Raw genomic sequence first — 14,687 nt, 5'->3', positions numbered from 1 at the left:
ACCGATTTCAAGCCAAGTGGCCATCACAAAACCCTGACCTCAGTTTGATTGCAAATTTTTGCACAAAACTGAAACATGTGACCAAAAAGACCTACAAAGCTCCTCTAGTTGTACCAGTTTAGTCTAGTGCAAGGCCTTGCACAACTATCAGGATTCAGATGCAAAGAATTCAAAAGCAGCCTAGTGGAAACAAGCCCTAAGTGTTAGTAAACTTCTGACTTCAAACATATGGTCAACAGTATGGCTGCATGGAATAAAATCACATACAGGTGTCATCCTTACATGGAAACCTAGCTGTTACTCATCATGGGAACTGAGGTGAGAGATATGGAGGCTGCCATATTTATTTCTTTTTAAATAATGCAAGTTGCCTGGCTGCCCTTTTGATCATGTGTCTAATACTTTTAGCCATAGACCCTGAACAAGCTAGCAGATCAGGTGTTCTGACTCAAGTGCCAGAATCAGCAGGATTGCCAGGCAACTGAAAAAAAATGGAAAAACAAACAAACATGGCAGCCTCCATATCACTCTCACCTCAGATTCACGTTAAGGTGGGGAAGGCATTCAGTAGTTTCTAGCAGAGCTGTCTGTTAATTCTATGGCTCGTTTAAAACAACACCCAGCGTAGGGAATTTCCTAGCTTTTAGAGGTAGCAACGGCCAGCCATACATTGTGCAATGACATGCCAGGGTTCTGCTGCCGAGGAGCAGAAGTAGAAACCCTGTGGACATCTTGATGAGCTTCTTCCATGATCCAGAGCTTATTGCTCTTGTTTCACTGCTCTGCGTTCTTGGAAATGTCCTGTAAAGTAAATTGGGATCACATGGTGTGTGCAGCTTCCTAAGAGTCTCTCAGTCCTCCGAAGCAGGCAGTGTAACTGATGGAACCTTTTCTTATGAAGCACCTATCATTAGAAGCAGCTGTTAGATTATGTGCTGCGGATACCAGTCTGCAAAATCACCAAGACTTTTCTTTTCATACAATCTGTGTTAATCATGAGGAAACTCGAAAAGAACCGTATGTGAGATGAATATGTAAGCAAGCCACCACCTTTGTTGCTTTTTTTTTTTTTTTTCATCTGTAATAAGCTGCCAATGGAATCAGAAAACTTGATATGCATACTTAAACCACGATCGAGAAGGGCGCATGGACGGAACTGCACATGCACATATGGCATGACTGGAGCTCTGGTCACAGAACTTTAGAGCTGCCAGCGAGAGGATGGAGGGTACCCAGAGGACGCCGAGGGACCTCACAGACTACGGAGCGCCACCTGGTGGTGGAAGAGGGGTGATGGAAGAGACAGGTAAATATAAAAATGCTCCCTGTGCTGCTCTGCAAAGCCCGTCAGGCTGACTTGTCATTTAGTTATCTGCACTTGTTTTCTGCACACCAGGGGCTTGATTCACTAAACCGTGATGACTCAAATAGCACACCTTATCAAAGATTTCACACCTTATCAGAGTTAACACGCTTTATCAGAGTAGCATAGCGAGCGCTACGAACCCCGCAGGGGCTCAGGGCAGGACGAGTGCCATTGCTAATTCACAGGCATAAGTTCGTAGCGTTCACTATGCTACTCTGATAAGGTGTGATATCTTTGATAAGGTGTGATATCTTTGATAAGGTGTGATATCTTTGATAAGGTGTGATATTTGAGTTATCACAGTTTAGTGAATCAAGCACAATGTGTGTTTATATGCAGAAAAACGTGAGCGTTTTTTCACAGCAGCTAATGTAATTGATAGAGAAAACACCCACATATTCAGACTTGTGCTGCAGGATGTCCATTTTTTTATGCGCACGAAAACCGCATTCAAGTGTGCACTAGCCCGACATGAGTTTTCAGTTTACATCAGTTTTTCTGTGCAGAAATCGCACAAGAAAATAGACATGTGTCCCCTGCCTGTATAATTTTTCTCATGATTAAGACTTCTGTAGCAGAATTTTGAAACGGTGATCAGCAGTGGCAGCCTCCATGTTTCTCTCATGATAGAATTACTTTAATAATGGCTATTATAGGAAAAGTCTGTGTACGAAGTATCAGCGTAGCATTTAGTGAAATGTTTTATGGTTTATTGCTTTCACTGTACTGACCTATTGTAATAATGATTTTGTGCTATTGATTCAGTCAGTGTATGCGCATGAAATGTAAAGTTCCCCTTGTGGGGTTACATACTACTGCTGAAGAAAATGATTATGGCATTATAAGAAAATAATAATCATATTGCTGTGTAAATCCTAGGTTACTGGGTCATAAAGATAGATCAGAGCAGGAGCAAATGAACATTTGCATGCAAATTGTGAAAAAACATTTGCCACACTTCTTATAAAAGTCAATGGAGACTAATCTGAAATAAAAAAAGAAAACACATACGAAAATTTTCATCTAAATGCAAATTTCAACTGGAAAAATGCATAGGAAAAATGTTTTGTTTTTCGCAATAAGTGTGGCCCTTGCCTTAGTTCGCCTTGGCTGTGAGAAGTACGAAAATAGCACTCTAACGAAGTTTGGACTCCTAACCGCGTTCATTCATGTATAGTTTGGCATTGTGCTGCTGAGAGACACAGATTCCTGTCATGCCGTTTATTGTTCTGGGCTGTATCCTATCTTGTGTAAGTGCCTGTAAAATTGACATAAATTGTTATTTTTATACTGGAAATTAAAGGCAGCCAAGTTATGTACTCTACTGCCAATTGAGCTTGTAATTGTAAATGGATTTGATTGCTTTAAGGCAACATTCAGACAGCTCTTTAGTGTTTGTTTGCTTGTAAAGAGATGGAGACAGCTAACTTTTTCCATGTATAGATTATAAGCAGGGAAGGCTAGCTTTAGCCGTTGTGTGCTGAAAATGAGCATTTCTCTTCCTGCTGGGGGCGCACTGCGCACAGGGAGACCATGAACAGGTTGTAGCCTCCTTGTCCACTCAGGTTTCTAGACCACATTCAAAAGTTCAGTTAGCACCGTCCATTTCAAAAATCTTCTTTATTAAAGTGTAACCAGTGACACAATAAGATGTGTATAAACAGTGCCAAGCATACAAATAACTAGGCAGTGTTCCTTTTTTTCTGCCAGAAAGGGTTAAGCATCAGGTATGCAAGTGACCGCTTCCTGCCAGGGTGATACATTTTGTCGAGAATGATTTTATTCTAAATGCATTTTAAGGGGAAGTCTGTTTGCAGAGGGAACGCATAGCTGATATGTGCTGATTGATAGCGGCTGGAAGAGACCGGCTTGAAATAAATATGCAAGCCATAACTTTACAGAAAGCCTCTTAAAAAATAGATATGGATTGTTGCCTATTAATAATAGTAAATCATTTTATACATATGCCTCAATGGTCCTGATAGTTTTATTTTATTGCTAATCTCTTTTTCTTGTGTTTCATTTAGGTGTTGGATTTAACATTGGAAGAGATTCTGGCATTAAGTATTTTGTGCTACAAGTACATTACGGAGACGTAAAAGCATTCCAAGGTGAGTGGAGGTTAAGTTGTAGCTCGAACAGTCTGATTGCTTCATGATATTGGTTGCACCATGATGCACAGTTTGGCTGCTGGGAGAAGAGGGAGTTGTTAAATGAAAGTGATGTGCGGTGAGCTTTGGGTATTTACTTTAAACATTCAGCTATAAGCTGGAGGTTACGGCACATATCCAGGAATTTATTCTCCTAGGCTCTGTTACTTTAAGAGGGGCCCTCAAAACCTTGTCATCCTTGTCGGTAGGGGATGAGAGGGAAACTACTACTCCCTGCACCTTCAAGCTTTATCAGTTGACCGCATACCCAGACCTCCCCTCCCTCCATTGTCTTCATTTGTATGGTGAATGAGTAGCATCACATTCCGCAAGTCTGTATCCAGGCCTACCCAGTAGCCACGCCTCCCTACTACTAGGATTTCAATCGAGCTAAGGTGAGAGGATATATGGCACATGCACCTAGCTCACTTCCCAGAAATAATTCAAACAGTTAAACGGAGCACTTTGTCCTGCCATGGAAAGCCCCTTCAGCTTAGGATCCTCAAAGTGAAGAGAACAGTATCTTTTCCTCAGTGGTTACATTGTGTGTAACAACTATAAACAAGCTCTTTGTTGAAGCTGTTTCTGCTTCAAGCATACACACAGTTCAGAACAGCTCACAAGAAGATTGTGATATGTAATAAAAACAGCTTGACTAAAACGCAATGGCAGCTTTCAGAGCAGATAAACTGTACGGGTAATAAATAGTAGGAAAACACATTTTTATTGAATGTTTTGTCAGGCTAAGTTCACAGTCGGACTTTAAAGTTGCACGTTAAAAACAAATTTAACACAGACTAACGCACTGCGATAATAAATCAATGTGCCGTTCACAGTGCACACGTTGCGTTGTTGTATAACGCAACACGTTAAGAGAAAGTACTGCATGCAGTGCGTTATACAGGACATTAGCTGCGTTAGTCTGTTTGCACATGCTCAGTACTGACTTGGGAGCCTCCTTTTATTGCCTGTATGCTCTAGTGTATCTGCTGTATGCGATGGTAATGCTGCGTTGCAACTTTTTTGGTGCGTTGTAAGTTTGCGTTGCATCAAAATGCAACGTCCCACTGTGACTCTAGCCTCAGAGTTTCAGCCCACTTTAAGTTACTCTTTAAGGATAGATAATAAATACACATAAGCACACTCAAAACATACTGAGTTACTTCTTGCCAAGAAAATAAGGCTTATAATAGTGTGAGCTTTATCTATAATCTTTTTGTGAAGAAACTGTGTCTGTTTATAAAGCAGCTTTGGTGAGGAATGGGTAATCTGCTTCCATCTGTATTTCTCCTGTTATTTTATTTTGTACCCTTCTTACTCTTCTGTCTTTGAAAAAAAATGTATTCCACATTCCCTGCTATGCAGTTAGACTGAGGGATTTGGCTTAATAATAAGCAGTGTATCAGAAAGATGCTTTCTTCCTTCAGTCTGCCTGTTAAATGGTGCTGTACTCAGGATTAGCCATAGATTATGGCAACATGCTGTTCATCAGACACATACCAATATCAACCCTTCACTCTCCAAAATATGAGCTGCAGTGGCCTACAGAGAATACAGCCAGCATCTCACAGGCAGGCTTGTTGGTTTTATGAAAAACACCTCGCACATTTTTACATGATTTAAAAGACAACTGAAGTGAGAAGAGTATGGAGGCTGCCATATGTATTTCCTTTTAAACAATACCAGTTGCCTGGCAGTCCTGCTGATCTATATGACTGCAGTATTGTCAGAATCACAAACCAGAAACCAGCATGCAGCTAATTTTGTCAGACACTAATGTCAGAAACACCTGATCTGCTGCATGCTTGTTCAGGTTCTATGCCTAAAAGTATTTCGATGTAGAGGATCAGCAGGATAGCCAGGCATCTGGTATTGCTTAAAAGGAAATATATATGGCAGCCTCCATATCCCTCTCGCTTCAGTTTTCCTTTAAAGGAAACCTGCGATGATTCAAAGTAAAAATTCATACATACCTTGGGCTTCCTCCAGCCCTCTTCGGCCTGATCGCTCCATCGCCGTCCTCCTCCTCCTGGATCCTCCACTATGGCTCCCGGTAACTTCACACCGGGCACACGTGCACACCCCATCTCGCTCCCATTCTGCGTCTGTGGATTACTAATGCGCAGAACGCTCCCAGCCATGGGAGCGCAACGGGAACGCGAGACCTCAAACAGACCAAGGACAGGTGCTGAGGAGTGGTGACCAAATCAAACAGATACCAATATTAACCCCTTGCAGTGCAACATACAGTATATGCACACAGCATTATGTAAAATAGACAGTGAAAAAGGACACCTGTGTTTTTGGTGACTGCTGTTGTCACTGGTTGTCTTAAGGTGCCCATACACTTACTCGATTTCCCGCCGATAGACAGCAGATTCAATCACTGTGATCGAATCTGCTGTGAAATCGATACGTAAACGCTGACTGATCGACCAATTTCCGTCCAAAATCGATCCTGTCGATCTGTCAGCGCGGAAAAAATTTGCTCAATTGCCGGCGGGTCGGGAGTGCGTTGATAGCGGCGTTCGAATGTCTGGCGATTGACTGCAATACATTACCTGTTCCCTCCGGCGCATGTCCCCGCGGTCCCTTCTCTGCGCTGGGCTTCGGCTGGCTTCGCTTTACTTCCTGTCGAGGGGGAAGTTTAAACAGTAGAGCACCCTCTACTGTTTAAACTTCCCCTGACAGGAAGTAAAGTGAAGCCGGAGCCCTGGAGCCCAGAGCGGAGAAGAGACAGCGGAGACCGGGGGACTTGCACTGGCCGGATCAGGTAATGTATGCTGGGGGTGGCGGCAGCTCCACAGATTGTGAATCTATTTCATACTGAAATAGATTCAAAATCTGTTTGCAGTGTAGGCAGCCAATAGTTCCCTTTGTGATCAGATTAGATCAAAGAGGGACCTATCTGCTGGTCGATCTGGTGGCAATCGACCAGTGTATGGCTGCCGTTGAAGTCAATCTGAATCCAGTTAATACTGATAGTGGTAGTATGCATTTTTAAAGTGCTGGCTTTTATATATACTTGCCTCTCTGCTCTTGCCTGGATCAGACATCACACAAAACACAGGACACTTATTTTACTGGGTTTGTGGCTGAACTCACCCTGAGACACTAAGGGCCTGATCCAATTCACTACTTATCATTTTATCATGATATTTTCACCTCTTATCATCAAATGCCTTTTAATCCACCAGCACCAGTACAATAAATATATATATATATATGTGTGTGTGTGTGTGTGTGTGTGTGTGTGTGTGTGTGTGTGTGTATATATATATATATATATATATATATATATATATATTTTATATATATATATATATATATATATATATATATATATATATATATATATATGCTCATCCGGTCGTTTGGACATCAAATCGGGCGTGTGTACTGTCGGTCATTCAGCTGATAAGACTGGATTTCAACGATCCACTTGGCAGATCGGTCGAATCCACTAAAATTAATAATTACTCGGTCCCTCTTGGGTATCAAGAATAGAAAAATGAACTTTATTGAGGATTGGCATATGATTGGCAAGTCAGCTATAAAAACAATTAAAACTGGCCATAATGAGCGCACTTACACACACCCCCACATGCATACAACCCCTTCTGGTACCATTAATGTCCTTAACTGCAGAGAGGGGGAGAGGATTATATCATGCCAATACTGCGATGCTGCAACGCGCTCGCTCGGCCGCCATGCTGACAGAAGAGCTCCGTATCTCTGTGAGGAGCCAATTTCAGAGTAGGGGGAAGATCCATTTATATTTATGGTGATTTAGTGGTTTATGGTTAATTGGTACACAAAGTGATATGCAGAAGAAAAGACGCACTGCAAGTATCAAAAGCACCTTGGATGATTCTACGTATAGAGAATTAAGATCCATTCATGTAACTGAAAGTCTTGTATCCAACAAAGGTTAATGCTATTATAGTGAAAACAATCTTGAAGGTAGTAACCTGTATATCCTCAAATATCCTCGACTATAAATCTACCCAGCAAATTTATTGACTGCACTTGGGAACCAGGAAGAATTAGCAGCTGCACTTGGGGACCAGGAGAGGTTAATGACTGCACTGCATAAAGTATTGCAGCCATTAGCCCTTCCTGTCCCTTAGGGCTCGTTTCCATATAGCGTGCTTTCATGCGCACTTATGGAAAACCGATTACAGGGATAACAGACAGTGCGTAGACTGCACTGTCTGCCATTTCCATACATGGGGCGATTCACCAATGAATCGCCGCACATGGTTTGTTGCATTTTGGGCGCTTTAGCCCGTGAACTCTTTCAGTATAATTAATGGGATCACAAGCCCCGCCTCCCGACCGGGGAGTGACGTGCACCGCAGAGCCACGGGGCTCCTCCAAACCCCCAAGTGCAGCAATTACGGTATTCACTCCCCTTCCTGCAGCCCAGTATTTCCCACTGCCCCTTTCCTTGCTAATTGTTTTGGCTAGAACTTTCAGACCTGTGTTAACTTTACATTTCCTTTATTAAGAAAGTGTCAGTGTGCTCAGTGTTGCTTGCGACTCGTGTATAAATTGCTCCATATACTTTTATTTAGTGATTCAAACTCACCCCTATATTTTTATTTAGTATAGTATATATGGCGAACACTAGCAATCCAGCGCAGGAGACTTGGGTGCAGCCAGCGCCACCATAGACCATAATAGGAATTATGGCTATAGCGCGCGGACAGTGAGCCAGCTATAGGTGCCGCAGTATAGGTTAGCCAGTATGGGTGCCGCAGTATAGGTTAGCCAGTATGGGTGCCGCACTATAGGTTAGCCAGTATAGGTGCAGCAGTATGGGTTAGCCAGTGGATAGGAGCTGCAGTACAGGTTAGCCAGTGTATAGGTGCCACAGTACAGGTTAGCCATCCAAATCCCTCTTCCCTTCTTGTTTATAGGCAGATCCCCCTCCTGTATATAGGCAGATTCCCCCTCCTGTATATACAGTGGGTTGCAAAAGTATTCGGCCCCCTTGAACTTTTCCACATTTTGTCATATTACTGCCACAAACATGAATCAATTTTATTGGAATTCCACATGAAAGACCAACACAAAGTGGTGTACATGTGAGAAGTGGAACGAAAATCCTACATGATTCCAAACATTTTTTTTACAAATAAATAACTGCAAATTGGTGTGTGCATAATTATTCGGCCCCCTTTGATCTGAGTGCAGTCAGTTGCCTATAGACATTGCCTGATGAGTGCTAATGACTAAATAGAGTGCACCTGTTTGTAATCTAATGTCAGTACAAATACAGCTGCTCTGTGAGGGCCTCAGAGGTTGTCTAAGAGAATATTGGGAGCAACAACACCATGAAGTCCAAAGAACTCACAAGACAGGTCCAAGACAGGTCAGGGATCAAGTTATTGAGACATTTAAAGCAGGCTTAGGCTACAAAAAGATTTCCAAAGCCTTGAACATCCCACGGAGCACTGTTCAAGCAATCATTCAGAAATGGAAGGAGTATGGCACAACTGTGAACCTACCAAGACAAGGCCATCCACCTAAACTCATAGGCCGAACAAGGAGAGCGCTGATCAGAAATGCAGTCAAGAGGCCCATGGTGACTCTGAACGAGCTGCAGAGATCTACAGTTAAGGTGGGAGACTCTGTCCATAGGACAACTATTAGTCATGCACTGTACAAAGTTGGCCTTTATGGAAGAGTGGCAAAAAGAAAGGCATTGTTAACAAAGTATAAGAAGTCCCGTTTGCAGTTTGCCACAAGCCATGTGGGGGACACAGCAACCATGTGGAAGAAGGTGCTCTGGTCAGATGAGACCAAAATGGAACTTTTTGGCCAAAATGCAAAATGCTATTATGTGGCAGAAAACTAACACTGCACATCACTCTGAACACACCATCCCCACTGTCAAATATGGTGGTGGCAGCATCATGCTCGGGGGGTGCATCTCTTCAGCAGGGACAGGAAAGCTGGTCAGAGGTGATGGGAAGATGGATGAAGCCAAATGCAGGGCAATCTTGGAAGAAAACCTCTTGGAGACTGCAAAAGACTTAAGACTGGGGTGGAGGTTCACCTTCCAGCAGGACAATGACCCTAAACATAAAGCCAGGGCAACAATGGAATGGTTTAAAACAAAACATATATGTGTTAGAATGGCCCAGTCAAAGTCCAGATCTAAATCCAATCGAGAATCTGTGGCAAGATCTGAAAACTGCTGTTCACAAACGCTGTCCATCTAATCTGACGGAGGTGGAGCTGTTTTGCGAAGACGAATGGGCAAGGTTTTCATTCTCTAGATTTGCAAAGCTGGTAGAGACATACCCTAAAAGACTGGCAGCTGTAATTGCAGCAAAAGGTGGTTCTACAAAGTATTGACTCAGGGGGCTGAATAATTACGCACACCCCACTGCAGTTATTTATTTCTAAAAAAAAATGTTTGGAATGATGTATGATTTTCGATCCACTTCTCACATGTACACCACTTTGTATTGGTCTTTCACGTGGAATTCCAATAAAATTGATTCATGTTTGTGGCAGTAATGTGACAAAATGTGGAAAACTTCAAGGGGGCCGAATACTTTTGCAACCCACTGTAAGCAGATCCCCCTCCCTGTATATAGGCAGATCCCCCTTGTGTATAGAAGCAGATCCCCCTCCCTGTATATAGGCAGATCCCTCTCCCTGTATATAGGCAGATCCCCCTCATGTATATAGTCAGATCCCCCTCGTGAATATAGTCAGATCCCCCTCGTGTATATAAGCAGATCCCCTCCCTGTATATAGGCAGATCCCCCTCCCTGTATATAGGCAGATCCCCCTCCCTGTATATAGGCAGATCCCTCTCCCTGTATATAGGCAGATCCCTCTCCCTGTATATAGGCAGATCCCTCTCCCTGTATATAGGCAGATCCCTCTCCCTGTATATAGGCAGATCCCTCTCCCTGTATATAGGCAGATCCCTCTCCCTGTATATAGGCAGATCCCCCTCCCTGTATATAGGCAGATCTCCCTCCCTGTATATAGGCAGATCCCCCTCCCTGTATATAGGCAGATCCCCCTCCCTGTATATGGGCAGATCCCTCTCCCTGTATATAGGCAGATCCCCCTCCCTGTATATAGGCAGATCCCTCTCCCTGTATATAGGCAGATCCCTCTCCCTGTATATAGGCAGATCCCCCTCCCTGTATATAGGCAGATCCCCCTCCCTGTATATAGGCAGATCCCCCTCCCTGTATATGGGCAGATCCCTCTCCCTGTATATAGGCAGATCCCCCTCCCTGTATATAGGCAGATCCCCCTCGTGTATATAAGCAGATCCCCCTCGTGTATATAAGCAGATCCCCCTCGTGTATATAGGCAGATCCCCCCCCCCCCGTGTATATAGGCAGACCCCCCCCCATGTATATAGGCAGATCCCCCCCGTGTATATAGGCAGATCCCCCCCCCCCGTGTATATAGTCTGCCTCCCCGTGTATATAGGCAGATCCCCCCCGTGTATATAGGCAGATCCCCCCCCCCCCGTGTATATAGGCAGATCCCCCTCCTGTATATAGGCAGATCCCCCTCCCTGTATATAGGCAGATCCCCTTCATGTATACAGACAGACCCCCCCCCCCCCCCCTCCTGTATATAGGCGCAACCACCTTGCCCCCACTAGCCGCTGTTACATACTTTGATCCTGGCCTTCCCCTTCGCTCCCGCCCCCTCCTCCGGTAAAGTTTTTCAATTCCAATTGGCCGCACTGCATTGCATAGCCGCAGGGGGAGCTGCAGTGAAGAGCGAACGACTGCTCGCATAGTAACGTGGGGCCTGTACCAGGAAGTGTGACATCACTTCCTGGCAGCCAACGTTACTAGGCAACGCTCACCGCCTCTTCACCGCGGCTATGCAATGCAATGCGCCAAGTGGAATTCAAAAAATTTTCCCGGAGGAGGGCGCCGGGAGCGAAGGGGAAGGCCAGGGTCAAAGTAGGTAAATCTGAAGATCGTCTTGGGCATGATCACGATTCTCGGTTTAAAACCGAAAATTGTTCAGCCCTACTGGCTATATCCTGAAGTCTCCGAGGGCGAATCCTCTCGTACTCTATATACGGTACTTGTCTCCAGAGGGATGTGTCTGTATAGTACTTAGGCTTGGTTGTGAACGGCTCCTATTTATAACAACAAACAAACACAGAACATTTATATCGCGCTTTTCTCCTGGCGGACTCAAAGCGCCAGAGCTGCAGCCACTAGGACGCGCTCTATAGGCAGTAGCAGTGTTAGGGAGACTTGCCCAAGGTCTCCTACTGAATAGGTGCTGGCTTACTGAACAAGCAGAGCCGAGATTTGAACCCAGGTCTCCTGTCCGTTTCAGCAATGGAGCGCAGAATGGACAAAAAATGTCTGTTCTCCGCTCCAGTGAGAACAGAGCCTTATTCTCCACAATGTCAACTGGAGCATCTAGTTGTACCTGATGGGTGACACCAATACTGCATATTCACTTAAAAGCCCTGTAGGTCTGTATTTGTGTTGTGGGTTGTGGCTACATGGATGCAATATATATAGAGAATCGAGGTGTGCGGCGCACATTGCAGCATTTGATATATACTGTATTTTACCGGCCACATGTTCACATAAAAGTAATAGTCTTTTAAAGTGTCACACAAAAGACTACTGACAAAGTAAAAGACTGTGCAGATGTTGTTAACATTATATTAAAGCATGCGAATGACCGTTTGAACTTGATAATTGGAATCAATTTCACGGATTTATGTTACACATAGAAAGAATTTGAGATCAATACGAGAGCAACTAATGTACAGCCTTGCCATTTATTTCTTGCATCGGCCTTCATGCTTTATCCCCTCTGCCTGTGTAACGGCGGTTTCTAAAAGCAAAAGAACGACTACTTGTAAATGATCCTATCATGCAGAGCCAACATATTAGATTGCATCGTTACATTTATCTCCTGCCTTAATTGTGGGTTTTTCTCCGAATGGAACCGCAGCCAAGCAGCTAAATGCACAGTAGACGTACATAGCGTGCATGTCGTATATGTGGAATGTTCCATCTGCTGCGCTATCTGTGATTCTGCTCTGATTGCAGGCATTGGAGCCAGCCAATCCTAATCTTGTCCTTCTCTGTCTCCTGATAAGTCACAGGCACTCATTGATAAACTGACTTGTACTATCCGGTCACTAGCAGAAAATGCCATTGAAGCACAACTATCAGTAAGATCAGTTCTCATGAATCAATAGGACACCTGACTCCATTGCTAAATCGTATTTGTGGAAAGAGTTCCTCTTGCTAGTAGTTAAGAAAAAATAAGAAATAAAATAAGTCATTCATATAACCTACAGCCTAAGCAAAAGGTCACATGCCCTGTGACTACCTGGTAGAGATGATTAATAAGCTTGTGATTTTGGCTTTTGTCTCATTCACATCATACGCGCTTCCGTGCGCATTTGTAAGCACGTATGTCGTGGTGACACGCAAGAACAGGAGAAGGGTATGGACAGCCCTTCTGCCATTCACATGCGCTGTGCAGCAGTACGATGCGCTATGATGGGCTTGCGTACTGCTGCATGCATTCCGCCCGCAAGCGCAGAGCTGACCCATCACTGTCAATGGATGGGATCAGCAGCACAGCAGGTAGTGGCGCAGATGGCGTGTCATTGTAAGCGTTACATTCTGATCGCATAGCCATCTGCGCTGTGTACATGTGAACGAGGCTTAATGCAATTTTAAAGTTGTTGTTAGGTGGCCCGGTACATGAAAAACTAAAGCTGCAAGTATCCTAGAAAGGCTTACTAGGTGATGGGTATGGCCAGCGCATGACACTCATGCCTCAATAAGGCCCTTTTCCTTGGGTGGCTTAAAGGACAACTGTAAAGAGAGGGATATGAAGGCTGCCATGTTTATTTCCTTTTTAACAATACCAGTTTCCTGGGGATCCTGCTGATCCTCTGCTTCTAATACTTTTACCAATAGACCCTCAACAAGCATGCAGCAGATCCAGTGTTTCTGACAGTCTGTGCAGTACTATTTTCTGCCGTAGAGAGACAGCGAGAGTGCACTGCGCTTGCTCAAACTGGCTTCAACTGGCCGAAGTTACAGGACCCGGTACAGAAGACGGAGAAGACTGAGGACGGCGGCGTGGGAACGATCCGTGCGGATGGGGCTGGAGGAAGCCCCAGGTATGTATAAATCTTGTAATATTCTTCATCTCTGTTACACTTTAATGCTCATATAATCAAAAATATTTTTGGCAATGCGAAGGGCTTCAGTAGTTACCCTTGTTTACCTTTGTATTTCAAAGGGAGCAGTGCTGGATCAAATGTCAATAGTAATAGTATGTAGTCCAGGATTATGCTCATATGCTACTTTACCAACTTTATTGGTGTCAAAAGTTAGTTGCACTTGATTAGGTATTAGGCATGGTCCTGCCTAGGAGAACTCATGGAGAAGCATGTGGTCAGTTTGATCAGCTGATAAATTTGTAAGGTTCTGAATTGAGGTGACGACTTCATGGTTTAACACATGATCATGACCTGAAAATCAGAGCTTCTATCAGCTGATCAAACTGTTCACATGCTTCTTCATGAGTTCTGCGATGCAGGGCCATTCTTATTGAGCCTCATGTAGTCCTGGACCATATATTACTATTAATATTTATGCAGCTGAGTCACTGTTGCAGGGGAACTTGCTAAGGACCCAGATCTTGTCTAGAGGTGCCACACCGTGACTCTGAAAAGCTACTGTATTCCTGAATGTTAAAGGACAACTGAAGTGAGAGGCTCCCATATTTGTTTTCTTTTAAGCAATACCAGTTGCCTGGCAGTCCTGCTGGTCTGTTTAGCTGCAGTAGTGTCTAAATCACACCAGAAACAAGCATGCAGCTAATTTTTTCAGATCTGACAATAATGTCAGAAACACCTGATCTGCATATGCTTGCACCGGGTCTGTGGCTAAAAATATTAGAGGCAGAGGATCAGCAGGGCTGCCAGACAACGTGTATTGCTTAACCCATTCAGGTTCCGTCGTTTTCACGTGAGAAATGTTCACTTCCCATTCATTAGCCTATAACTTTATCACTACTTATCACAATGCACTGATCTATATCTTGTTTTTTCCGCCACCAATTAGGCTTTCTTTGGGGGGTACATTTTGCTAAGAGCCACTTTACTGTAAATGCATTTT

The 14,687-nt window shown here is 43.9% G+C and overlaps 1 protein-coding gene across 8 annotated transcripts in view; it reads left to right on the top strand.

Moving 5' to 3' along the window:
• The window catches only part of PAM (peptidylglycine alpha-amidating monooxygenase), a 265,286-nt gene that overhangs the window by 120,260 nt on the left and 130,339 nt on the right, over positions 1-14,687 (top strand). For all 8 annotated transcript variants that reach the window (XM_068247473.1, XM_068247472.1, XM_068247471.1 and 5 more), the window contains exon 7: positions 3,394-3,477. In XM_068247473.1, coding sequence (XP_068103574.1) covers positions 3,394-3,477 — 84 coding nt within the window. The remainder of the gene's footprint in view (positions 1-3,393; positions 3,478-14,687) is intronic.

Source organism: Hyperolius riggenbachi, chromosome 1, assembly GCF_040937935.1.
Source record: "Hyperolius riggenbachi isolate aHypRig1 chromosome 1, aHypRig1.pri, whole genome shotgun sequence".
Lineage (NCBI taxonomy): Eukaryota > Metazoa > Chordata > Amphibia > Anura > Hyperoliidae > Hyperolius > Hyperolius riggenbachi.
Note: the sequence above shows the minus strand (reverse complement) of the source record. Positions and strands in the feature narration are given on the sequence as shown.